Here is a 25,655-nt window from a genome sequence, read left to right as displayed (position 1 = left end):
ATTACACCATTTTAAATTGGAACGGGATTACCATTTACAGTCCCTTTTTCGTAAAAATTTACTGTAATTTCGTTACTATTGCCCTGAAAATGGTCTGAATCATCACTTTGAGATGTACATATATAGTATGTATGCGGGTTACTTTTCAAAATGAACAGCTATCAAGAAGACAAAATTGGCATTCAACTGCATTTTTGAATCGAACAATCACGTTCGGCCATATTCAGTGTTCAAAATCATGAAGGTGGTTATCTAGTTGGAACAAAACCAACATGCCAAGATGAAGAAAACACAACAACCCTGCCATGATTTGATATTCGGCCCCAATCTTGACCATGTCTTAACCTATTACGCCTGGACTTTGGACTGCAACTGAGAAATTATTGGCCCGCTTGGACCCGAGCTACATCAATTACTTTGGCATCCCTCTTGGCAATGGATTTTCTCTTCAACCTTGAATAGTCAACAGGCTACCACCATATGTTGGAAAAATCATGTGTCCTACAAACAGTAGTACGTTATAAACCCTCCCTACTGTACATTGTATGTAACCAATTGTCTTGGGGTTCTTCGTTTTGCATTTCACGACAACGTGTCAAGCAAGCTTCCTGGGTCTTACTTACATTGTGTATGTACATATTGGAACCAGAATCGCTTGTGCAAACATAATGAAACCCGAGCGAGGACGGTTCAACAATACCACTCCATACAGTATTTGTTGATCGGCATGGATCTCCACCCTAAACGCAAATAAACGAGACATCCTAGAGATAGTGAGACCAGTTTAGTTCAGTACTTAATACTCTAGTGGCTCCAGGAATCCTAATAACCCTCGTCATATAACGAGTACAGGAAATATTCACCCCAACCTATGACTTCACGGCTTGATTGGGAAATTTGTCTCGCCTAATCACCTTCGGGGTTTTTTTTCCACCAACCCACCGACCGACCGACCAAGCAACCAAGTAACCGAGTGGAACTTGGAAGTGAGCTAATGAACCCACCACGATCAACGTTGCCATGCATTGGATTGTGTTTGTCGTTGGAGATGGTCGTCTTCTTCTTTGACTTCTTTTGGTGCCTCTTCTTCTTCTACTTCTTCATGATCTCGGTTGGGTGGCAAGTGATTTTTCAATGGCAGGGTGACCTTGTTCGGAGAGAAGAACGATCAGCCCAACTCCAGTCACGTCAGTGGAAGAAATTTGAAATTTGACACCCCAGGGGGCCCGGCCCATTGGGATATGGCTATGGCCAAGGCGATGGCTCCTCAGGTTCTTCTTCTTCCTGACGTGGCTTCCCAAGTCCTAACATATTTCACAATGGCGCCTCCTTGAACTTGGAGACTTCGAACTCGGTTAGCGATTCACGGACTGAATGGACAATGAACTATGAGCACCATGTACTATCATGTTCTGCCAGATGAAGAACGTGAACTCTGGAAAGCTCCGAGGATTCGGGAGACAAGCCTTCCTTTTAAGTACGACACTTCGTTTATGGGGAACGTCAATGTATCAGATTATCGTATGTGGATTGAAAAAGAAGCTGACTCGAGAGTCAGATCCGGCGGATTCTTTCGATTGATTAGTTTGAAATGTTTCCCATGCCTCAAGCTACAAATGTTCGACATCTAGTTCGAGAGGTTTCGATGCAGCTTTGAAGGTAGCAGAATCGCTTTTTTTTGTCCATGAGGTGTTGGCTGAAATGAAGTCTACTTCGAGCGCCATAAAGTGGACACAACCCATAAAGCAAAATCAGACGACAATAGCGGACAGAATTTGGGTCTTTTTTTTCTTCAAGCACGGCAACACTCATTCTCAGTTGGTCGGTCTCTTGGTCGGTCAATCACTTCTCGGAGAGAAGCTTGGAGCCAAAAGTTGGAGAATGAAAAAAAAAAGCATTCGTTCAAGCAGGATTGACGACTCATTTAAATTTTCCACGTTTCACATTACTAATTGTCCCTGGTGAGTGGTGTACAGAGTACAGAGTGCAGAGTACGTCCGAGTTTCATGCTCTCCTGATCATCCTCTGCGGAAACCTGAGAGGCAAACAGGTTCAAATGGGGGAGAATGAGAACGAATTCCACCTCTTCATCCAGACTCACTCGTGAGATCAAGCACATCAACAACCAGATGAACCAGGCGAGAATTCGAGGAATGTCTTGTTTTCTACCCTTTGGCCGAGCTTGGTCGGTCGTCGGTTGTTCGTTGGGTCGTTCGGTCCGTCGCCCTACTCATCATCATCACCATCCCCATGCTCGTCATTGTCGTCTTCATGTTCGTTCGTTCGTTCGTTCCTTCGTTCGTTCTCTCCGTTCAAGCCTGACATTCAATCACCCGGGGGTCAAAAAACAATTCCCTGTGAAGGCAGACAGATTTTCAAGATCGCTTTGGCGTCACTTCAACTTCTCCCATACCGTTCTCTCCCTCTCTTTTGTACAAATTGGAACTAATTCAAAGAAAGAGAGGAAAGACGTGTTTTCCAGCAAGTTCTCCACAGTCTTCCTGGATGTTATTGCTCCGAGAGTCCGGCTTTCAAGTCCTCCAAAGATCATTTTTTCGGCACACAACAACGACCGGGAAAAGGGAGAACGAGGACTTGAAGTGTTCCTTGTTCAAGTGGGTAAAGACGCCCTAGAAAAGCAAAAGCAGAGGGAGGAGTGGCTGGACACTATTGAAGTGTCAAGCCAGGGTTGCACAAGTCATGTATGTCGTCCAATGGATACCACGGGTTCTTTGAGATCGTATGCACGCTCTTTGGAGAGTGCTCAATCCAGAGTGAAGCCGAAGAATCCCTGGCGGACCCTGATTATCCCTGGTAACCAAATGTACAAAGTGCCTGTGATTCTCGTTACAAGCCCCAAAATTGAGGTCTGGCCCCAGTTGTTCCCCTGCAAAATAGGCTCCAATCCCACGGGTGAGAATCACGACCAGTCTTGGCCTAAGCAACCAACGCCAATTCTAAGCCCGCGTTTGAATGTAAAAGACTTCCGAAAATGGTCGTGAATGCATTTTCCACAGGAAACTTTATTTCAACCTGACAAGTTGACAAGTTCGGGGTGTCAGAGAGCCATCACAATTCACAGGTTCATTTCCCTCTTAACCGCCGACGCCAACACCATAACCTCAACCACCACAGATTCAGCTCGAGCTGTGCAACTGCTCGTCCAGTGTACAGATTGGTTGCGGGCAAAAATCCCATTGGAAGTGGTCCATAGACCTAATCTAATCTCTTATAATTACATGATATTTTTCTCGACACTCCCCTCGCACCTCGACTAGTCAGAGCTGGGCTACTACCATACCACCCCCCCTCCATCCACTCGCTTTGAACATTTCTTCGGTTTTTTTTCTACTCGGGATGGACGATGGACGATGGGCGATGGAGGATCGACTCTTCCCCCATCATAGTTGGTACTTCATCTGACTCTTTTGTGGATCCTCGTCGCCGGGCTTGGGTTGCTTGTACAAGATTGGGGAAGAACGCACCGAGAAGCTCTTCAACATTTTTGTGATGACCGACCATCATGTTCTACAACTGATAGTGGCGAACAATCGCATCCGATAGCCGATAGAGGTGGGGGTCCACACTCCATAGCGAGTGGACAACGAACGGCCAATACCTTTCTTTCTTCTGAGCAGGATTAGAATGACTCGAGTCCTGGATCCCTAACTGACAATGCTCCTCATAGGCAAAGATATTGAAATTAACTAATGGCTCTTGAAAAACTGAACGATCGCTCGCAATTTCATACTTTCGCAACCAGGATTCATATTTTAGTCCAAATCTTACCAATATGTTTAAAGGTATAGATTAGATCGGAAGAAAGTTAATGAATAAGATTATCCTGATATAAATGTGAAAATTACCTCACGATCGTGAATAGTAAGCCGGCCAAGTTCAGACTGTCGAGTCGTCCACTCCACGGGGATCGTCTTCTGTCTTCTGTCTTCTTTCTCCCGTTTGGTACGTCGTCCATTTGCGATCCGCCATGATGATCCGTGAGACAAGCAGCGTAGCAGTTGCGATTGGGAGCTCGGGGAAGACACATCTCAGTTGTGCGTGAAGTGGCGGCCAGAGCGAAGAGGCCAAAGCAGAGCTAGAGAGCGAAAAGGAGGAGAGCAAGAAAAACACCGAAACCCTCGCTTTGAAGCTCAAAGTTTGAAATGTTGACAGCTCATAAGAGACTTAAATTACAGTGAGGCTCCCAAAATAGAACGGTGCAGTCATATTGGCTTTCCACAGGTCTCGACGAAGGCCAAAGAGCAGAGTTCAAAATAGCAATCTCGAGTTGGCTAACAACAGCGAAATGGTGAGAGCGATACTAAGACAAATGCATGTGTAGTATGCAGTACATGTATTGTGAGATAATGAAACACCCTCTTAGTACCTTCAAATCATAATTGGCGATTTTTCTTCAGGAAGGCAAGATGGACGAGGCTCGATTGTACAAATCCGGGACGATCAAGTCCTCGTGTTCCGCCGAGTCTTCCGAATTGGACCAAGACTTCTTCCCTCACTTCCATTCACATCAGAAACATTCAACCACCTTGAGCATCCGAAGGAAGCTACTTCTGCTCCTCTTCATTGCTAGCCTGGCCCTCTTATCGATCGTAGTGATTAGTGAGCAACTGATCTCCAGATACATGGACCGACAGCAAAGCCAAAGCCATCTGAGAACCTCAAGCCACGGTGACGCGCCGCCGGTGATTGAGATCGACATCTACACACTCGAAAGATGGGCCCAAGAAGCCAAACGGCATAAAGATGACAAGATACCATTGGAAGACATCAGGAAGAGTGCCAAGCAGGCGTTTATGGACTTGAGCGGGATTAATCTGGTCGAGGACGGGATCTTCTGGTCCGGAGCCTTGGAGGCTCGAGTGCCACATGGTCCCAGTGATCAACAGGTCCAGGATCAGCTCCAAGCCATGCGATCTCGACAAGTGGAAGAAATCCTCGATGCCGACTTTAGTCATTGCGGTCGCGAACAGAATCGACGCATTCTCTTCCAAGATGGCACGGAGGCGTGTGCCCGGAATCGCGAGGATCACGTCGAGTTCGTCCAAGGTGAAGTGATGGCCTTTTATCTGGCTCGCCTGCTCGGCATCACCAATACTCCACCAGTGGCTTTGTCATCGGTAAGCTATTGTTATTAATGATCAAGACGGGAATCCTTGGGAGTGCGATCCAAGGATATCAAGCCACGCCAGCCAACTTGATAAGAAGAGCGATTTTAAGATCCTCCTGATCTTGGGTGTCAGATTACATGGGCTTGAGCATCGTGATTAAAATGGGATGGAAGCCTTGGATCAAAGGTGTGCTAAGCCATAAATCATGGCTTTATGAGACTTTTACGACCATGCAACCGCTCGACTGGTACCAGTTCCAAATCAAGTTCGAAATCCGCCCCGGCTTGAATGCAAACTCTAGTAACCAATTCAGAAGGAGAAGGGGGGGGGAAGCTTTTTTTCTTCTTCTCTGTCTTCCACTTCATTCTGATTCCAATCTTGAATCTCTTTCCCCATTGTTCGCCAGAGATTTGAAAGGCTTGAAAAATTTTGCTCGGCTCGACTGGCATTGTCAAGACAATGGGCTCATTACAAAAAGCCATTGAATGGATCAAGAGGCATCTCCGAGTCCTTCCATCATACTTGCCTGCTCGGAATATCCAGGCAAACCGAGTTAGAGTAATGCAATGCCACTTTAAAAAACAGGAACTGGTGGGACGTCATTTAATGGCTTAGATGGCAACTGTGGAATCCCATCATTGGGAGCAGGCAGTACGCAGCACCCAAATGCAAATAAAAACAACTGATATCAAGTTTGTTCCTCGCCATTTTTGCTTATCACCCCGTTTAATCAGGGCCGTTTTTTTTTAAATTATTGTCTTCCTGCGGGCTCATTAAAACCGAGCGGGATCGGGAATCTCGAGGGTTGTTGCCCACCACTTGCTTACCAACCAACACGGCCGGGCCCAGCTTCATGAAAGTCATTGCAAAAAAAATAGTAAATGAGCCGGTTCTAAAAAATGGTTCCCTCCAAAAGTGAACACAGTAATTATGACTGTCTGTTTGCAAAAAAGCAACCCGAGAGATGCCTCGGAGCAATTTGCGATATCAAACATTCTTGGTGGTACCTCTCCCGAGTTTGACTCCAACCAATACTCCTACAGTACCTACCTATGTGTGCTCGTTGGTCGTTTGTGAGCTATTCTCGGACCTGCTGCTCCTGCTGCTCCTGCTGCTCCTGCTTCTGCTGCTGCATCCTGATGCCGATGAGAATTTTGATCGTGATGATGACCAGCCAACTTTGGCCATCGAGAGCGATAATCACCTCGGGTTACCACCAAGCTAGGCCAGTTTCTGATCTTCTAATCTCCTCTCTCGAAGCTTTGAAGGGAGGAGGAGGCCAGAAAATAGTTAGCCTCCTGCATCTCATGATATTGTTCCAGCCATGCTGAAAAGAGCACGGAAAAAGCGAAGAAATGTGGCTAATGGTCCTGTTTTTGATTATGTTAACACATCTAGTCGAGCTTCTTCCCCATGTTAGATACAAAGAATACCCTCGATGAGTCTCATCATCCTTGATGAGAGCTACGTTGTCGGCCTCTTCGTCAATGACGTCGGCAGCGAAGGAGTCGTATTAGTGTACGTAGTAGTAGGTAGGTTCCCGCTCTGACGGGGTATTTCCAGCCCCATCGCCAATGCAAAAGAGTAGATCGTTAGATTCAAAGGAGACGGTGTCAGGCCACCGCCAAAACGGCCCGAGTCGAGACGTTAATGTAATTTATAGTGACAATTATGTTTCCTCGCTAAAAATTATGGCGCACGAGGGATCTTCACCTCGCCAGCCAACCAGACAACTTCTAGATAAAATGACTAGAATGCAAAGCGAGCGATAAAACTCAAGCCATTCTCCCGCAACAACTCTCGAATCTCAAACTCCATGATCCAATTTGATACAAATCGCCTGGCGGAGCCCAACACCGGAAGCCATTTGTCGAGATTCAGTGGCACGCCAAAAGAGGGAAGAAACACTATATAAAGCACCTATTCTTCTCGTTTAATCTCCGGGAATCTCTCATGTCAGAAATTATGATCATTTGCCAGAGAACTCGAATCAAAAACCCCTCATCGTACCCGCCCCCTTTTGCCAGACGGGCTGACTCATCCCGTCCGTCGTCACTGAGCTGTAATTGAAAGGAAGCCGCTTCATTTTGAGACACGTGGAAACGGGTCTCTGCTTTGTTAATCAACGCCATCTTTAAGAATGAAATGTAAGGCCCCTTCCCAGTTGCCATGATGACGCTGATGGTGGATAATACGTTAATTAGCTGTTTCAATTGCGCTCGAATTATGTGACAAGACACGACTAATTACAGGCTTAATATCATCATGAGATTCTCTCCAGTGACCTGAACGCTCGTTGAGTTGCCTCAATGTGTCTGGGTCCGATTTCTAGCAACTAGCAGCAAATGGCATTTCATGTAAAAGGTTCTGTTCGAATTGGCCTCGAGCCATTTTGAGATTGATTTAATTTTCTGATAGCAGAGAAGCAAACAGCCATTCCATCCAATCTCGAGCCTTCCGAGCCCCGAACTAACCAAGCAACTAAGGCAGAGAGAGAGAGAGCGAGAAAACATGATGCATTTAAAAAATCTCAACCTCCTAATCCGTCGAACCATGAGTTCATAAGAAAGGTTTCAACATTAGCCTGCGCCCCCCCTCTCTTTTTCTCTCTCTATGTAAGTACGTACGTAAGTCATGGATTCTGAGAATGGGGACAGAAAAGTGCCTCGTAATAATTGGCAAACTAGGCATTTAATTGAATGAAACAGGGCTTCCTATAAAATTCGCAAGGGTGGCCTCGAGATGAACTGCACAAGTGATTCAGAATCTCTTGAGACCACCCGGAACGATCTGAATTGTAAATATTTCCCCCAGTCAATGATCTCGACATGGCAAGAGAACTAGTAGGGAAGCCTTCTGCCCTGGCAAGAATGAGTTGTTCTTATCTTCAAGCTCAATTGTGATCTTGACAATCCAAGAATAGAGTCCATTTGAAAAGAGGGGAAAGAAAACTTGATCCGGGTTTCCAGACAAACAGAATGAACCTCTCTCTGGTTCGCTCTTCATCTTTTAATCCTCATGAGCTTAAGAGGAGAAGGAGAACGAAGAGGGGAGAAAGAAAAAAAACCACACTTCAACCTCCTTCATCTTCCAAGAGCCCTTCACCAAACTCCGACCGCTCACACACATGCAGACACACTCACTCATGTTCTTCATCTGAACTGTCACAGCGGGGTTCAAAACGGCTTCAAACTTGAGTCTAAAGTATTTTGATCATCGTTATAATATTCGTGACGATAATCATTAGTAACCATCCACGGATGAAGCTGAAAGACCTTCGTCAGTTCAGCTTGAGATTGACCCCCAGCATTCTATGAAATATGCAAAACGCGCATAGAATAACGATCTTGGGACTCCAGGTTGACGAGTTATCCAAGCTCAGCATGATGTCCAAGCCAGATTGACTGACTTCAAGGGCCCTCCAATGGGCTGCCATATGAAGAATTACAAGTCATGTTGAGGTTAGGTCTTGGGGAATGAATTTCAACATGATTCTTCGACTAAGATCATGATGAGTGGCGTTTATCGTTGAATTTATCATGATCCTTACCGCCGCTTCGAAGCCAAACTTAGGGCAGGTCCTCATGATTTGTGATTTTACAGGTGAATGGTTCGGCTTGGGATGGCGTCCGACAAGGTGCAACAAATTGGACCCAAACCAACACAAACAAGATAGTGGCCTTGATCCAATGGATCCCGGAGTTGACGAAAGTGGTTATCCCTCCAGCTTTGAGAGAAGCTTTGGACACTAAAGAGGCTTTGGACATTTACAAAGGAGAGAAGTTCCAGGATCTGGACGAGGAAGAAATGGGAGAGCTTGTCCAATGGAGCGATCTCATCATCTTCGATTTCCTCACTGGCAATTACGATCGTGTGGCAACCATGCAGGTAACTATTTGCAAAGCCTAGCTTATCCCTAAATTAGCCTCAAAGACACCAATGACATGACCAAATTTCTTGTTCCAGGATGCCGCGTCGAAATTGAAGCGACCCGGTCTAATGAAGGAGACGGTCCGGAATCTGGCCAAAAGTACTCGAACCGGATCGTTGTGGATGATCGACAATGAGTCGGCGTTTTTGGCCGGATATGGAGTGATACATCTGCAGAAGGACCGCAAAATGTCACTTTATCTGGAAGACTTGCTCAAAGCCAATTGCATTTTCCGTCGAACCACTGTTCAACGGCTGTTTGCTCTGCACAAGAGTGCCAAACCAGCCGAGCTGCTCATCCATCTCACCCAACAAAACGAGCCTCTCTTCCAAGAACTCCCAACCATTCACGAGAACTCGATTTTCGTGCAGCATTTTGCTGAACGACTGGAACAAGTGTGGCAATGGGTCCAGCATTGTCAAAGTCGCTTGGATTTCATTGGTTGATCCGCCATTTCATGGACATGGTCCAAAAGAAGCCAAAGCCATGTATTGTATTTCTTTGCAATGCTTTCCAATGCAATTCTTTCAGACAAGTAACCATTTCTGTACATAGAAATTAATGTCCCAAAGAGGACGAGCTAAAGGCCCCTAATCTCGGGGGCAAGCTCGCTTGATGAGGCAACAAAGGAACCAATAAATTGTTGAAACATGTGACCTCCTAGAATCTGCTGGTGAAATTACGATTTTTTTTGCGGACTTCTTTACCGCTACTGGGAACTTCAAGACTGAAAAAGGTATTAATATTACTTGATTTGACATTCATATGATATTTGATCGTCAAACGAATTAGAGTTGGCTCATCTGGCTAACCCTTGAATATAAGGTTGATCGGGAATTTTAGACAAAAACTCGTCCAAGTCTAACCTAAATCCTGCTATTGGATCAACACCTACGTACATACTCCTTACGAATATTTGAAGGCAGCAAATTGAACAATGAAGGAGCCCTAGAAAGAAGAAAAGTGGACTACATGGTTTAAACTTGCCTGGATTCTCGAAGGCTTGAAGGTGCTCTCAAAACGCACATTACACCTCTACGGTCACTAGAATTGACCTCAAAAATGGATTCCTTCTTCATTCTTGTTGGCTTTATTGACAAGGGACCGGAAGCTTTTCTCAGGAGAGTTTTTAGGTAATGTTATAGATTTGTTCGCTCTTTTGTTTGTTAGGAAGCCAGAGGGCAGCTCGCTCGCTCGGCCTACCATCATATTGATGGGTGTCCCAATCGAGGGATGTTTCTGCTTCGTCGTCACAGCCAACATTGATTATGACCTCACCCTCGGGAATAACCGCAGCTTCGCCCATTTAAGCTGTTAGAGCACCAATTCATGTTGTAATTTAGATACCGCAAAGAAACTGTGATGTAATGGAATTCATATATCGTTGTTAAATGTCGAATGCGTAACTGGCAATGCAGAGTTTATCATCTTGACATGCTCATCGTATTTCTAGGTGTTGAGTCCGGATAAATCAAAGATATTAGGGACTGCCTCCGGTACCCGCTGGGGAGTATTTTGTGTTAGGGAGCTCTGATAGGGACTACGAGGTAGGAGTCAAACAAACTCTAGCGGCCAAAAAAGGAAAAAGAGCGTTAGTAGGGAAGAACAATGACTTTTTTGTTTCATTTAAAACTTTTGAAGCCATATGAAGACAGTTACAAATAAGAGTGATTAACTTCTTAGGAATGATTTGTGTTTATGCGATATTGTAAAATAAGCGCGATAGAGACCTTTTTAGTATGTATTTTCAATACATTGTCATTTTGGGGTATTTTTAAACGTTCAGGTGGTTTTGACCTGATTTCCGAAAAAAGTAACAATTTGGACATTTTTCTGTCAAATTTTGTACCAAAGAACAATAATAATGCATCTTGGTATATATGTTGAACTTTAATACTTCAACAAGTCATTTGTTAGGTTCGTTTTTGCTTAGGAAATTCAGCCCTGCCTCGATAGGTGCATTTTTTGTTGCAATCCTGAACTTAACTAGTTAATGAACAAGACCGCTCATGCAGTTCAACTTGTAGTTCAAATCTTGGGTACGTTTTTCTTAGCCAGATAAAGTGCACCTAGCCTTCAAAATAATTTATAAAAGAGTGTTAATACTTCGTGGCATCTGAAATTTAGACCTTTGGAAGGAGGATGCATTTTTAAGAAGTTGCAACATTGGCTTTAGTAAAGTTTGCAACACCCAATTAGATAATTTATGATACTGCAATCCAAAAGTGCAAAAGAAATAATCTATCTAGTACAGCCTCTTTCCAACACAAGTGGCCATTTAACTTCAGTAAGTTGTTAATAGTTGACAAATTCATTAAATAAAGTATTGAAAACTTACACTGTTTTGGCTCAATTGAAATGAATCATAAAATCTCAGTGGTGTACAGAGTTTCAAATTTCACAATTGCTATTTATTAAAAAACAACAGCAATTTATAACATCTGTGAATCAAATATTTCCATTTCCTTAATTATTGGGCCTGTTTTTTCTAATATTTTGCCTTTTTAAAGAAAATATTATTTCTATATTTTACCAGAAGCAGGTGAATATTTTCAGTGTCTCTAGAGATGAGAGTTCTGATTTAGCAGTTAATAGTAATTCCGCCACACAAATAACTCAATTGATTTTTTCCAAGGAATCTAGTCCAACTTCTTATCCCATACTCTTTGTCATCAAACTTGATGTATGAGTTGTTCAAACAATAAACAACCTTTATTGCATTGTTTTTGCAGCCTATCACCCTATAGAACCATCAACAGGAGTAATGGGATTAAATGATTATCAAAATTAAATGAAGGTTACCAGAAAGCTCGGAAAGTAAAGGCAATAGTTAATTTCTAGGTAATGAGTTATTATCAATCAAACAGATTGCCTTAGTTTGATGTGAGAGTAATCAGGTTGGTATTTTGATGCTAGCTAATGGTTTCATATCATGCCATTTCTAATGTGATATTGTTGTAAAGAAAACAACTCTAGTAACATCCTTCTGTGACTATTTATTTGATGGTATCAATATTCCAGTTCTTTTTGGATTTTGGATGTTCCTGAATGTCTCATTCAAATTTACCACGATTTCTTGTTTGAAAAATTGTTCAGGATAGAGCTTGCAGAGTTGGAAAACAATATTGTTAACGCATTAACATCAATTGATGTCTAGGGTTGTTAATTGTCTTTCTTTACAACGACACAAGAACAAACGTTAGCAGAGGGTTTACTAACGCTGTCTTTCCTTTTTTGCCGCGAGATGTCTCATTGTGAAACAAGCAGTCCCGAGAAGAAGATTTAGAGGTTGCACTGGTTTTGTTTTGTCTTTTGGCGTGGAATTTGCAATGCATCAAGCCGTCAATCTTCAACATCTCACTAGATGACGTTTCAGCGTTACTTACGCTAGCTCCTAATTAGAGCTCAGCGGCCTTGCCAGAGAGGAAGCAACTCCCAGAGAGTGCGATGAGAGCTAGCACGGCGGACTAGTTTTCAGAGGGAATAAATGTCAACTGACCGGCTGCTAGTGTATAGTTTCTCATTGTAGAGGCGCTGCTTTCCATAAGCTAGAGTTACACTGTCCACTGGTTACTGATTCAGTTGCAGTAAAAAAACACATCAAACTCGATTTTTACTCTCCTACCTTACTTCTTCTACAGCCTTACGTCACAAAATGCAAGTTAAATGTACACAAAGTCCGTCAAATTGAGGGCAAGTAAAGTCGAAGGAGCATCCCAGTCAAAGAGAGAAGTCGGAAAAGGCGGGAAAGTCAAGTTGAACGAAAAATGATGTTCCAGTCCATGCATTTGGGTAAACGTTATTTTCCACCGATTAGTTGGCGGTGCTACTTTTTTAATCTTAACCTGACCTTATAAAACCTAAAGTAACCTTACCTAACCTAACTCAAACGAGCCGAACACGATATTAAAAACCCTTAAAGTCTCTATCTAAACCTTTTAACATTTTACCACAAATTTAGAAAATGAGCACCGCCAACTAATCGGTGGAGAATAACGTTTATCATGCATTTGTCGAAAAAGGTGACCACGATATGACATTTTGGTAGCAGATTCAGAATCAATCACAATTTGAATCTTTTTTGCATCATACTCCGGACTAGAAGGACAAAACGTTCCGACCAGTACATAAAGTTCAAAACAATGTCGGCAAATCCCTTATGTACTGTAATCTTGATGATTGCCCGAATCTAAAATACTCCAAATTACCTCTATGCTGGATTTCACAAGATATTCTCACTTCTCTTATTCAAATGATCGTTTATCAAGCAATAATGAGTTACTAAGATTAATTATAAAATAATGTTTCACCTAACATGACTTTGCTAAAGAATTGGGCTAAAGCAAAATAAGTCGCCCTTGGAAATTATAATTTTTCGAAGCATGCATGCCAGCTGAGGGAATAATGGTGCCAGATGCGGCGGTTTTCCGTCAAGTTGGCGGTTTTTCAAAGTTCACGGCGGGAAAAAATCTTGAGGGCGGGTTGGCGGAGTTAGGGTCCGCATTTGACTAATTTTGGCGGATTTCACGCTCAAGTTGGCAATGAAGTAGAAAAAAGGCAAAATGCATGAAAATCTACAAAATGTTAGTGGCTGGGACTTGAACCAATTTATGTAAACGCTAAATGAGTTGTTTTGATGGGAATTCTGTTACATTGTTATTGCCCAATCCTTGTGTTAGTTACTACGTTATTGCCAGCCACGTTGTGGTGGTTTCGTCCTGATATGCTTGGACGTCTCTGATGAGTGGTGACCGCATGGCCATTTGAAGCATGAAACTGATTAGCGAGCCCCTTGAAATGAGCAAGCGCATCAGAGATGACGCTTGGGAGGCAAAGCTATTCAATGTATGAAAAATATAGTAAAAAAGGTCCCTTTATTTTGCCCATTTTTCTTGAAAAAATCCCTTAAAGTTAAAAAAATCTAAAAATTTCAAAGGCTTTTTTCAGTACATGCCAAAGTATCTAGTTTAAGGAAAAAAATTGGTACATCTACCAAGCTACCAAAAACCGCAACACAGTTTTGTGGTGACGCAAGCTGCTTTTGTTCAAAGTACATGCAGTATTGAGAGTTTATTGAAATCTTAACACACTATGAGCCTCTGCTTTTTGAAAAAGATAAAGGCTTGCTATATTCATTCAGTGGATTAGAGTGCTCATAGAGTAAGTTTGTACATCCTTTTCGATATGCTCATGAATTTTTGATTGTCTTGTAATTTTGCCATTTCATTATTTTGCTACTGTGTCTTTTCAAAAGAGTTAAATGAGCTAGAAAGAAACTGCATTTTGTTCCATTTTTATTCCTCTTTTGCTCGTTCTATTGCATCTTAAGTTGCACTTAGCCAACATTATTTGCACTATTTGGACAGCCCTGTTCATCAATCAGCAGAATATTCAAAATTGAGAAAAAGTCTTAGATGCACTTGTACTCAAAGTATATGTCTGGACTTGCCCAAGCACTAAAAAAAAGCATTCATTTTTGTCCAAGAATATTTTTCAAATGATTGTCCCTCGGAGCTGCAAGGTTAAAAATGTTTTAGGCTATCAAGTAATCCCTATATGCACAAAAATGTATTTTATGCAATTGACAGCTTGTTCTCAAAACTTTTTAAAAGTGTATTGTGTGCGTAAAATGAAAATGAACGGTCTTAATTTTTGGTGGANAAATGAAAATGAACGGTCTTAATTTTTGGCGGAATTGGGTGAAAAGTGGCGGAAAATTCGAATCGTTGCAAAATGTTGGCGGAAAATTTTGGCGGTTTGATGTTTTCGCTGGCTAAACTTTTTAAAAGTGTATTGTGTGCGTAAAATGAAAATGAACAGTCTTAATTTTTGGCGGAATTGGGTGAAAAGTGGCGGAAAACTCGAATCGTCGCAAAATGTTGGCGGAAAATGTTGGCGGTTTGATGTTTTCGCTGGCTATTCTTAGACCAAACCATCTGGCACCACTGTGAGGGAAAGCTCACTCATTTTTGTCCCTATAGATTATACACCCCAGCAGGAGGTAAAGCAATTGTAAAACGTCATCTTGAGAGGTTTCAAAAAGTTTTTCACTCGAGTTTTGACATTATTCAAGGGCAAAAGAGAACGAGCGGGCGAGATGGGTGTTGGGACTCGAGGTTTTTCGTTTCTTTCGGGATTCATTGGTTTTTATTTGGATTAGTTTGAACGTTTTTTCGTTGCACAAGATACTGCAATGCGGTTGCTTTGATCGTCGAAGCACTTTTAATATGAGAAAAGTCATTTAACGTTCCAAGTTTTAAGTAAATCCATTTGAATCAAATAATGATACTGCCTGGCATATTGAAAATGAATATGATGTCGAAACAAAATAAGACAAATTGGTTGAAGAATGCAATTTTTGTCCCATGGAAACCAGTGCAACATACAATTTCATCAATAAAAAGTGAACTTTTGAAGGCCGCTTAGTGACATATATGATGTTAAGTTGGGTGGTCCACAGGGCTCCTTATTACTATGACATGTTTCTATTCTCGTCTACCTGTAAATCTGAGCGATATATATATAGCTGATATCGTTCACACGAGCGCATTCTACAAATTCTATATTACACAACTCCTAGTGAATCATCTCATCCTGTGTCTGAGTCATTTAACTGGATTAGGTGTTCCAAGTCTTACAATTTCTACTCAAGAACGAATGTTTCTTCCTTGGCGAGGGTTGAACCAGATTACAATTGGACTAGGATTGAGATTTATTTTAAAAAACAGAAACAGCGAAAAAAAGTAATGCGAGAGGCAGCGGAAGTCAAAAAGAAATCCGCCCCGAGTATCAAGAATGAGAAGTAGCACTAGTGATGCTAACGACAATAATGATAATAATCTTAATAACAATATTGTTGGTGATGGAGTTGAAACCAGGGAGACACAATGAAACGACGACTAATTGAGGGCCAGACGTCATCGCGTTCTTGACCAGTCTTTGGATGAAATTGCAGTTCAGAATACTGTACAAATAATGTTACATTGGGATCAACATAAATGATGTCGGAAGAATTGGGCAGTATTGGCCAGCAATAATATTGGGCCTTTAAGTGGTAAATTGCTGTCGTCTTCGGGCTTGTCTTTGCTTATCGAATCTCTGTTCCATTTCCTCCAATACTTTGGGTGTATACCTGAAATGCATCATGTTATATAATTATCCAACACCACCATCCAACCAAAGAGAGGTTTAACCCATCAGCTATGAATTTCGACTCACCGAACCACCAACTTAACAGCCCCTAAGGCAGCCTTCAGTAGCTCCACGGCCTTTTCGTGGTGCTCGCCTTCAACCGAAACACCATTCACGGATAGGAGTTGATCCCCGCGTTTCAAACCGCCATGACGATCCGCCACGCCTCCAGGGATAATTCTGGAGATGTAAATGGGCGAATTCTGCTCCTTGCCACCCATCACATTGAACCCCAGGCCTTCTTCGGTTTTGGGCAAAGCAACCACTCGCGGATGAGCGTGTCCTTCGCTGGCCGCAAAGGCCGCCACAGTGGCCTAATCATGATAAAATAGACACATTCATTAAGTCCTCCCCGTGTTACCATGTTTCCATTGGAGTCAGTTCATTCATTATTATAGAGTATGGTAAGTTACCTTGGCGGTGGCAGAGGCTCTAATCTCGGGATTGCCTTGCACGTCCACGGTCTCGTAAACATGCTCATAGACTTCGCGAACAGCATTCAGAAACTCCGATTGAAGAACCCGTTGGAGGGCGGCTAATTTGGTAGCGGGAACCTCACTTACTACAATAAAGAGAGTAAGAGATGGAATCTTTTAGAAAGATATGTTTTATAACTCGATAAATATGGCTCAGTTAAGAGTGGTTGTCATTTTAATAAAGCAACTTCAGGAGGACAAGTGGGTTAGTAGTTTCATTCATGAGTCAGGCGTGGGAATTAATATTTGTAAGATGCTTGGCCAGTTACTGCAGTTACTGCCAAAAGGTGACATCGAAGCATATCGATTTGTTTTAAATTTCACTGAACCAATTTTACTGTATATTTTTTCCTTCCATACACTTCCTACAGCTCTTTGTCAGCAAGGCTATTCCATTAATGCAACAAATATTGGTTAAAAAAAACTACGGAAAGGGCAAAAATGCAAATAAAACTCAAAATAAAAAGCAAAAATATATGAAAGCCAAAACTGACAGTAGGTAAAATTGAGATTGAAAATAAGAAAGGTCCAAATGTTTTCTTTATAAGGACGTTTTTACTAGTTTGCTCGTTTTAGAATAGCGATAACGCACCCGTTTTGTTCAAAGCTTTGCTTTGACAAATGCATGATGTTCTTGCAACTTACCACATATTGGCCAATATTATTTAGGAAATGTGTTTAAATTCGTGCATTAATTTGCAAAAAAAAAAAAAATCTGGACAAGGAAAAGGATAATCTTTATATTTTATTGTAGAACAGTCATGAACCTAGCAATGAAGTTGTCAATTGGCACACATGCATGATCTGAGTTAGTTCCCAAATCTTTTGGGTCCAAAGCGTCCAAAACCAGAGCAATGCCAAGTATCATTCACAGTCTTTTCATGATCAAAATAAATTGAAAAAAAAGAAGATTTGAACTCACGATATTTGCTTTTCTGAAGCTTCTCCAATAATTCCACGGCTCGCTTCACATCTGTCAAAAAGTGAGGTAAGAAAAGTTGAAAATGAGCATTGGAAATGAGCATGCCAGCAAGTACTCTCTTTACCTCTGGATAAGGTGAGTTTTTCACCACTCATGGGCTCCAGCTCAGCCATGTTTGAATTTTTTGTGTTGCAATAACAACCACGGTCCACTGGTCCTCCCAAAGTTAACACTGTCCCTTTATCTAGTAATACTCTGTTCCAAGTTCCCTCAGAGTGGTCGTCAGTGCTGCTGGCTTGGCTTGGAGCTTGGGTGCGCTTACAGCGATATTGTGCGACGAATGGCTTTTAGCTCTTGGGCCATAGAAAATGAAAAGAGCCAACTCAGCCAGGCGGGCTAAAACAGGTGCATTATTGATCCACTGGGCAGAATCTGAGGGTCACACAGAAAAAGAAGTAGTAGATGGGAAGTGGTATTTAACTCAAAGGAAAGATGATAATAATAATAATAATAATAATAATAATAATAGTTGATATTGTTCTGTATTCGCAACGTATTGAAGGATGATGACTCAAGATTTGGTCCTTGCAACTTAACATGGCCTGATTTTGACGAAAAACGAAAAAATAAAAAAAATAAACGAAATAGATGTATCATTTTGTTAATGCTGCAAATTGTCAAGGCAATAGGGCTACAAAAAATATTGATTAAATTTCTTGACTAAATGTAAAATCTAAGTAGAAACACTAATGCTCCAAGGAATAAAAAAACATAGCAAAAATTGAGCCACCACTAATACCCAAAACTAGATCACAACCAGTCCAAATAAAAAACAAAGAGGCAAACGCCTACAGGAAATGGTACGAGACAAATTTAGTGGTAAACAATCGGCAGTTCCAAAAATAAAAGAATTGACACCTTTCATCTATCATCTTTCAATTGAAAGCCAGGTAAGGATACATTTCTGCCATCCATTTAGCGTGTCGATATCCAACCTTGTATTTTCATGCTCAAAAATCTATCAGCAGAGTACTTCAACAAAAAAAATGATTTTTGCATGACGGTATTTGTTGATTTTTTACTGACATTTGTTTTCGTCGATTATTCAATCAATTATCAATACCGTACCTGATGAGTGGCCCAATTCTTATCGTCACGCTGTTTTAAATCTCTAATCTTGAACAAAAAGTCATCTCGTCCGCTGAACTAGCAGCATTAGTAAGAGTGTTACTTGGATTCAGCGTTGCCACGTAGGCACCGTGAAGACCAACATAGCTAAGAGTGGATTTTTTTTTTAAATTCAGTGGTCGGAATACGAATGGGTGGCTTCCGACCCTAATTGATATTTCAGCCTTAGTTTGGGATTTTTATATGCATTATAGCTATAATTCTAAATTTCAACTTATTAGTCTTCAATTTTCAATTCGGCTCTGAGGGCATGGAGCCAAAGAAAAATAGGGTCTGAAAACGGCCATCTATTGTCCAAAGTGTGGTTGTTCCATGATATTGTACTGAAACGAAGCCAGGAAGAGTCATGATAAAATGGGTCAGTTGAAATTCCGTACCCAATTTGGTAAAAATTTCGGCCGGCAAAGCAAACTCCGGGCGAATGTTGTGAGATACTACATTAACTGAACACGTCCACTAAGAAGACATCGTAGTAGGGGACAAAGGTCATCTTGTAAACCGGTCAATCTATCCATGGTCCAATTTCAAATCTGTCGCCAGAAAAAAAAAATGATGATATTGGCCACACAATGGGAACTTTTGGCGTCGGATTGGGCCTCATTTGACGCTGATGAGGTGGCAACGCTAGTTGAATTGGATCGGCCAGTTTAGAGTGATCCGTCCGTCTATCTGGTCGAACTATCGATTCGTCGTCCAGGAAGACGTGTATTGCCCGTGTGAGGGAGCCGCATCATGCCGTATCCACGTTATTCCGGCAATTCCGGTGGAGGACGAGGATACTCCTCGGACAATGTAAGAGCCGCTCATTTGATCCGGTCTGGCTTGGGATCACTCACCGATTTTAGGTAGCTAGTCTGGCCTCCAATTTGAGATGTGTTGCTCGCGAATGGCGAGAAATTCGTGAGGAGAGCGGGACCAGCCCACCAAGCCCACCCAGGCCATCAAGGCCACATAGGCCAGAGAGCCCCTTGTATCTGGATGGCAGCGATCAGGGGCGGATCCCAACCCAGGCCAAAGGTCAATCCATGATGCATCGATAGAAATAGAAGTGGTATTATTATGTAGGAGATGAAAATCTTGTCATGCATTGGGGGCAATTTCTTTGAACTGGAAATGATGAGTCGAGTGGGAAAAAATAGTAGAGTTAGTCCTGGACATGGTAGCCCGGATCAATTGGGGTATTGAGTGCAAGCTCATTGTTTGAATGGGGCGAACAGGCTGGAATGATGGTGGAGCCATCCGTGCTCGCAGTTCTCAAAGTTCGTTTGGATGCCATTTGGGGGCCCCGGACATGGATTGAGACTTGAAACGTGAATGATTGAAATGATTTGACGTTGTGCTTAGCCATCATTCATTGAGGATGATTGATTCAGTTCATGTTGACGTGGCGTGTGAGCATTATCAACTTAGAGGTGGATTGGATACTTGATTCGTTTGGTAATAATGCTGTCGAGCCCACGATCAATTACTAGAGTACGGAAACAGGTGGCAAATATGGCTTCAACGATGTTGAGAAATGCCCAATACCAATAGATGATTAGGTTCAACCCAAGATGCACAAATGCTCAAGCGTGTACCAATTTCAATTCAGTTGAAATTGATGTTTTATGGGTTCAACAAATATCAGCAATATGTCACGAACGCACTGAAATTTAAGTAACGAGTTGGTTTCTTGACGAAAAATGAAGTTCATATTTGAGAATTTTATTAATACAATAAATGGAAACGTTGAACAAAGGGTTTTTTTTTCTTTGGCATCTTACGCTTGTTGTGTCTATTGGTGAGTTTTTCTAACCATGTTAGAAAATCAGCCCGGAAAAATCCGCTGATAACTCTCAGTCGTCGAAAATGTCGAAACTACTGCCGTGCGGTAGTAATGTTGGGATATTTGTGTTCCAGATTAGCCCGTGGCAATCCGGTTCGGGAGGCGATGGTCTATTGCCCACGCCTCGCGGGGGATCCTCCTCGGGTGGGGGTGGTCATGGGGACCTGAACCCCGTGGCCAATATCTTGGGCACGCTTCTGGGCGGCAGCCCCGGGGGCAGCACTTTGGCCAGTCTAGCAGGCCAGTTGGCCGTGGCGCAAGCGGCCGTCATGAACCCGCCTTCGGGTTCGAAAATGATGGGCTCGTCGTCCAGCAGCTATCATCAAAGCGCGCCCTACTCCAGGGACCGCGAATACCGGGTGAGTGTGCGCCAACGGCTCTTTTCCGCCAATGGGGACTGATCCTGGAAGCTCCCCACTAATCCCGCACTCAGGATGAGCGAGTGATGCACACTTTTCAAGCTCATCCAGATCGAACCAGATCATCTTCAAGCACGAGAGGCTCCTCAAACAGCCCACATGGATCTTTGATCGTTCATCAATGGAGGGGGAGAGAGAGTCTGTTTCCCTGGTCTTGTTGGTTGATTTCCTCCATTCATCCATGAATCCCTCATCAATCCCCTACGTATTTTCTGATTATTCTGTTGCTTATCCTTGTTATGTATGTATTATCTAGGGCTATCGCAGGGGTGAGCGCTCGCCTCCGCGCAGTTCTCGCGGCTACAGGGGCAGTGGCCGCAACGTCCGGAGGAGTCGGAGTCGCTCGCCTCGTCCGCGGGATCGACGGGCTTCGAATTCTCGCGGCGGGGGCAGTGGTGGAGGGGGCGGTGCCGGAGCTCGTCGACCTCTTTCCTCCCGGCCCAATAAACCCAGTCACACGAATGCAACTTCATCATCATCATCGTCGTCGGCCTCTGGCGCCAAAGGCGGCGGTGGCGGCGCGACATCCGGTGCTGCGGGAGCCTCCAGGGAGGATGACCGCGAGAGGTGAGAGCCCAGATGGCCTTTGTTCTTGATCATCTCCGGCCTTTTCAACTTGAGAAATTGTGAACATCAGGGAGAATCGCTTCTTCTCTGACCACCACCACCATCACCACGTCTTCTTTGGCACACTCCAATGAATACTGCTACTGCAACAACAACTGCTATTGATACTACCCTCTCAGGCCCAACCGTCTCAATTGGTCGTCCTCAGTTTGATCTCGGATGATTTGTTTCGTGTGCCTAGATTCTATTGAGTCTACCCTATGTTCCATATTGACGATCAGGGATGATCCACCGGGCTTTGAAAATGCCTCATCCAGAACAGCCCTTGGCTAGATTAGTCCCAATTATCATCTTCACCACCAACATCATCTTCTCTTGCGTGTAGTTCACTTTATCACAAATTACCTCTCTCTCTCTCTTTGATGCACCTGGAGATGTCGTTTGCCCGTCCTTCTCAGCCATTTCGTAAGGGCGTTTGCGTTTGCTTTCTACCAAGAATCTCGCCTTGGGGGCGTGACTGTTGTTTTTTAATTTTTTTGAAAACGCCTCTCATTTTCCCTGTCCCCATCCTTGGTCCAAATGTTAATATGGGATATAGGGTAGTGAATCCGGGCGGCCAGGATTTGAAGTGCCGTTATTTTCTTGACCTTGAGTACTGCCATTGAGAGAAACTCTCTCTCATTGCGGGTCTTCGCAATGTTTCTCCACCAGCTGATTGGTTCAAAGTGCGAAAAAGCTAAAGGTTTTTTTCAATTTTCAAGGGCTGAGTTCGAGATCTACATCGGGAACTATCCCAAGAGCTTCAAAGAGAACGACCTGAAGAACTTGTTCAAGGAAAACCAAATTGATGTGGGTACCGTCCGGATGAAGAGCGATGGAGTCAAAGCGTACGTCACTTCTGGAAACAAGCAAGATATGCGCAAGCCGAAGTTCGTTTTCATTGAAGGCCGTCGTTATTTCTAGATTTGCCTTTGCCGAAACCAAGAGCGCCGACGAGATCAAAAAGGCCGTCAAAGCCATGGATTCCATCGAGATCCGAGGACGGCGTTTGCGCGTTCGAGCTGCTGGAGACAAAGATCCCAAGCCAGATCAAGGGTAAGTAGATCACTGAGGGGAACATCTAAGACAATCCCTTGGTCTGAAATCTTATCCTTTCAATTGACAGAGATGCCAAGGGTAAATCATCCGATGGCAAACCCGCCGAGAAAATTGACACCAGCCACGTCTGGAAGCATTTAGTTCACTCCTTCAACCTGTTTTTGGGCGATCAGATGGAAACGGGCACCCTTTCAGATGAGAGCAAAGACAAACTGACGACCGTTCAAACCCATCTCAAAGAAGTATTCGAGTTGCCCGAGGACGACACACTCAAGATCAGCCGCTCTTTGGACATGATCTTCATGCAAAACAATCGCCGAGAAATCCCCAAGAAGCGGAAAGATCTTCCAAAAGACAAAAAGGCGGGAGTGACCACGCCCAAAGAGACTGCCAACAATCCAACTGATCCTTCAGCTACAGAGGACGAAAAAAAGAGGAAAGCCGCAGATTCAAAGGAAGAGAATGGTGAAGGAGCCGAGAACCACGAGGAAGATGATGAGGATGATAGCGGCAATTGGAAGAGAAGGAAGACGGGCAAACAAGATCAAGAAGAGGATGATCCAATGGAATCCGAGCCAGAGAAGGAACCAGGTAAGATTTTGAACTCGGTACCTTACCAACCCCAAGTGTAGACCACAAACGTAGAGCTTTCCTTTGTTGTTGAAGTTGATGTCGCCGCGATTCCAGCAGAAGATCGCGCTAATGAGAAGGTGGTGCAGGAAGAAGACGCAATGGATCAGGACGCTAGGTGAGTAAAAGACATGCTCCCTTACAAGAGATTAGTACGGAACTGGATTGAATTTCTTGCTTTGTCTTACAGGGAAGAACCCCAAACCGCGAATGGAGAGCCGGAGCCAGAAAAAGAAGAGAAGAAAGAAGTTGCCCAGGAAGATGAGCCTGAACCTAAAGAAGAATCCGTGCCTGAGGCTGTTGAAGAGAATGAAGAAGCAGAGGTAGAGGAAGAAGAACACGAGAACGAAAAAGGAGAGGATGAAAATGAGAACGCCGCGGAGGAAGATGGCGACGCTGAAGGGGATGAAATTGAAGCTGAAGCCGTGCCCGCCGCACCTAAAACTACTCCCAAGCCAGGTAAAGACGCCTTTGAGCTCATTCTTTCTTGAAACGTTAATTTGAATACCCGTGGTTTTCTTTAGCCCGTGGTGGTGGACGTGGTGGTAGCCGCGGTCGTCGATCCCGCGGTCGCCGTTCGACCTAATATTTTTTTGAAACACTATGGATGTCTCGATTCCTTAAATAATAAATGGAACCAACTTGGAAAAATCGGAATAGGCGTTACATTCAGTCAGTCAAATAATACGACACGTCATAATCCATCGCACTTTTTCACGGAGAAGGGAACATGCATGTGTCCAAACTGAGTGCCCCGTCCTTCTCCGCGAAAAAGCGCATATCCGCCAGACTTTGCTCCACGGCCATGGCTTCAGCCCGGGCCGATAAAGGCCGCACTCCCGGATGCCCTTTGGGTGGGAATTTGAACTTGGGTCCGAAATTGGCCTTGACCTTGGCACACCGGAACGACGATATGGCGGGAAAATAGTCGCCCTGCAACGGCCAGATCAAATATGAACACATTAGTCACTAGCGCACAACTATGCATAATGCACTTCGAAGTTAAAGCTGGCAAGTGGAGCATACCTCATATATGTCGGTGAAAGCCTGGCCCAAGCTCTCACCGTTCTTGAAAAACGTAATGGACGCTCCGGGCAGCGGTTTGAGTGTCTTCTGCGCTTCTTTAATACCGTCCTTCTCCTCGAAGTAAAAATGAGACTTGAACTTGATGAGCGGCTTGTCCTTGTACGAACTTGGGATGAGATCGCGCGTTTGCTTCTCCGGCATGTCGATCAAGCAACCGATCACATCGCCGGCCTGATATCCGCTCGAGTAGTGTCGGCCAATGGCTTCGTGGAACTTGGTGCCTTTGCGGGAGCGCACAGAATATCCGAACTTGTCGAAACCCAACGGGGCCTGAAGATTGGCATAGCGTTGGGCCCAGCCAATGCGGGTGGCCGCGCCGTCGGGAAAGTCCAGGATCTTGGTTTCGAAGTACCAGCACCCTTGATTCACACTATGATTAGCCCGCACGGTGCAATAGAATTTGTAACCCGTCATGGTAAGGCGGTCGTCGTTGATGCTGATTTGCGGGGCGCGATCGTGCATGGCGAGCAAGATTATGGGCGGAGTGAGCACACGACAGAGGAAGCCCGGAATGGGTTTGCCCGCTAAATCCACCGACTCGTCAAACTCCTGAAATAAGTCGAAGGTTACCCACGTAAACCCGCCCAGACTGGGGGAAGGCTCATCATCGACACGCCCCGCATGGATCATCTGGGGCGTGCTTAAACAACGGCATTATCAACTGGTCCATGAGATCCAGGTCAGTCTTACCTTTCGAAAAGGGGCGTGCGGGTCAGCTTCGGCCAGGATGTACCGATAGCCATCTCGGTTGAACGGGTGCTCCTTGGGGAATCTGCAACACCCCATCCAAGAAGAAAGCTTAGCAGGAAGGCAGGAAGGAACGCCTCGCTGGCCATGGGTTCCAACCCCGGGATGGTGGTGAGAGACCATCGGGGGTGGAGCCCGAGCAAAAACGTATAATAGCTACTCACTGATGCGTGCCCAACGAGGGCGTGGACAGCTCGCCCTTGTGGTGCGAGCTCTTGTTATGGCCACCCGTCTCGTGGACTCCCGCCCCAGCCGTGTGGCCATGGCCGCCGCTGGACCCACCGGAGGCGGCGGCCAGCAGACCGGCGGCCGCGGCGGCCGCTTTAGCCCGCTCAGTTTCGAGTTTGCGCTTGGGACCCCGACGACCCAAGTATTCGGCGGGCAAGCCGCCCGACATGATGCTGCCTCCCGACCGTTATCGTCCAGGCCAACCCGCGATGGGTGGG

The 25,655-nt window shown here is 44.1% G+C and overlaps 4 protein-coding genes across 4 annotated transcripts; 2 read left to right on the top strand and 2 right to left on the bottom strand.

Annotated features, from left to right (window-relative positions):
• Positions 1-3,999: 3,999 nt before the first annotated feature.
• On the top strand, positions 4,000-9,716 carry LOC131878325 (four-jointed box protein 1-like). The gene is made up of 4 exons (XM_059224270.1): positions 4,000-4,309; positions 4,419-5,138; positions 8,733-9,017; positions 9,096-9,716. The coding sequence occupies exons 1-4, from the start codon at positions 4,307-4,309 to the stop codon at positions 9,504-9,506; spliced, it is 1,419 nt and encodes a 472-aa protein (XP_059080253.1). The 5' UTR covers positions 4,000-4,306; the 3' UTR covers positions 9,507-9,716.
• Positions 9,717-15,754: 6,038 nt separating this feature from the next.
• LOC131877563 (protein lin-7 homolog C-like) lies at positions 15,755-18,014 on the bottom strand. The gene is made up of 5 exons (XM_059223266.1): positions 17,774-18,014; positions 17,650-17,700; positions 16,665-16,813; positions 16,279-16,565; positions 15,755-16,192 (listed from the first exon to the last, which is right to left on the bottom strand). The coding sequence occupies exons 1-5, from the start codon at positions 17,820-17,822 to the stop codon at positions 16,108-16,110; spliced, it is 621 nt and encodes a 206-aa protein (XP_059079249.1). The 5' UTR covers positions 17,823-18,014; the 3' UTR covers positions 15,755-16,107.
• Positions 18,015-19,470: 1,456 nt separating this feature from the next.
• LOC131877560 (troponin T, skeletal muscle-like) lies at positions 19,471-24,033 on the top strand. Its single transcript, XM_059223264.1, has 9 exons — positions 19,471-19,629; positions 20,737-21,021; positions 21,338-21,648; positions 22,410-22,535; positions 22,612-22,743; positions 22,814-23,337; positions 23,413-23,494; positions 23,567-23,835; positions 23,901-24,033. Exons 1-9 carry the CDS (start codon positions 19,570-19,572, stop codon positions 23,960-23,962), a joined length of 1,851 nt encoding a protein of 616 aa, XP_059079247.1. The 5' UTR covers positions 19,471-19,569; the 3' UTR covers positions 23,963-24,033.
• On the bottom strand, positions 24,019-25,655 carry LOC131877562 (set1/Ash2 histone methyltransferase complex subunit ASH2-like; the record flags this gene model as incomplete). The annotated part of the gene is given in 4 exon segments (XM_059223265.1): positions 24,019-24,309; positions 24,403-25,011; positions 25,153-25,234; positions 25,374-25,655. Coding segments are annotated over 4 exon segments (1,143 nt in total). The 3' UTR covers positions 24,019-24,090.

Source organism: Tigriopus californicus, chromosome 3 (assembly GCF_007210705.1).
Source record: "Tigriopus californicus strain San Diego chromosome 3, Tcal_SD_v2.1, whole genome shotgun sequence".
In the NCBI taxonomy this organism is placed as follows: domain Eukaryota; kingdom Metazoa; phylum Arthropoda; class Copepoda; order Harpacticoida; family Harpacticidae; genus Tigriopus; species Tigriopus californicus.
This window is presented reverse-complemented; position numbering and strand designations above follow the sequence as displayed.

Excerpts from the sequence above, each read along its gene's own strand:
- LOC131877563 (XM_059223266.1), bottom strand. The coding sequence starts at position 17,822 with ATGGCTGAGCTGGAGCCCATGAGTGGTGAAAAACTCACCTTATCCAGA. Across the intron at positions 17,701-17,773 it reads AAAACTCACCTTATCCAGAG|ATGTGAAGCGAGCCGTGGAA; the intron begins GTAAAGAGAGTA and ends ACTTTTTGACAG. Across the intron at positions 16,566-16,664 it reads GAGCCTCTGCCACCGCCAAG|GCCACTGTGGCGGCCTTTGC; the intron begins GTAACTTACCAT and ends TATCATGATTAG.
- LOC131878325 (XM_059224270.1), top strand. Across the intron at positions 5,139-8,732 it reads CACCAGTGGCTTTGTCATCG|GTGAATGGTTCGGCTTGGGA; the intron begins GTAAGCTATTGT and ends GTGATTTTACAG. Across the intron at positions 9,018-9,095 it reads ATCGTGTGGCAACCATGCAG|GATGCCGCGTCGAAATTGAA; the intron begins GTAACTATTTGC and ends TTCTTGTTCCAG.
- LOC131877560 (XM_059223264.1), top strand. The coding sequence starts at position 19,570 with ATGCCGTATCCACGTTATTCCGGCAATTCCGGTGGAGGACGAGGATAC. Across the intron at positions 22,536-22,611 it reads AAGAGCGATGGAGTCAAAGC|ATTTGCCTTTGCCGAAACCA; the intron begins GTACGTCACTTC and ends CGTTATTTCTAG. Across the intron at positions 23,338-23,412 it reads CGAGCCAGAGAAGGAACCAG|TTGATGTCGCCGCGATTCCA; the intron begins GTAAGATTTTGA and ends TTGTTGTTGAAG.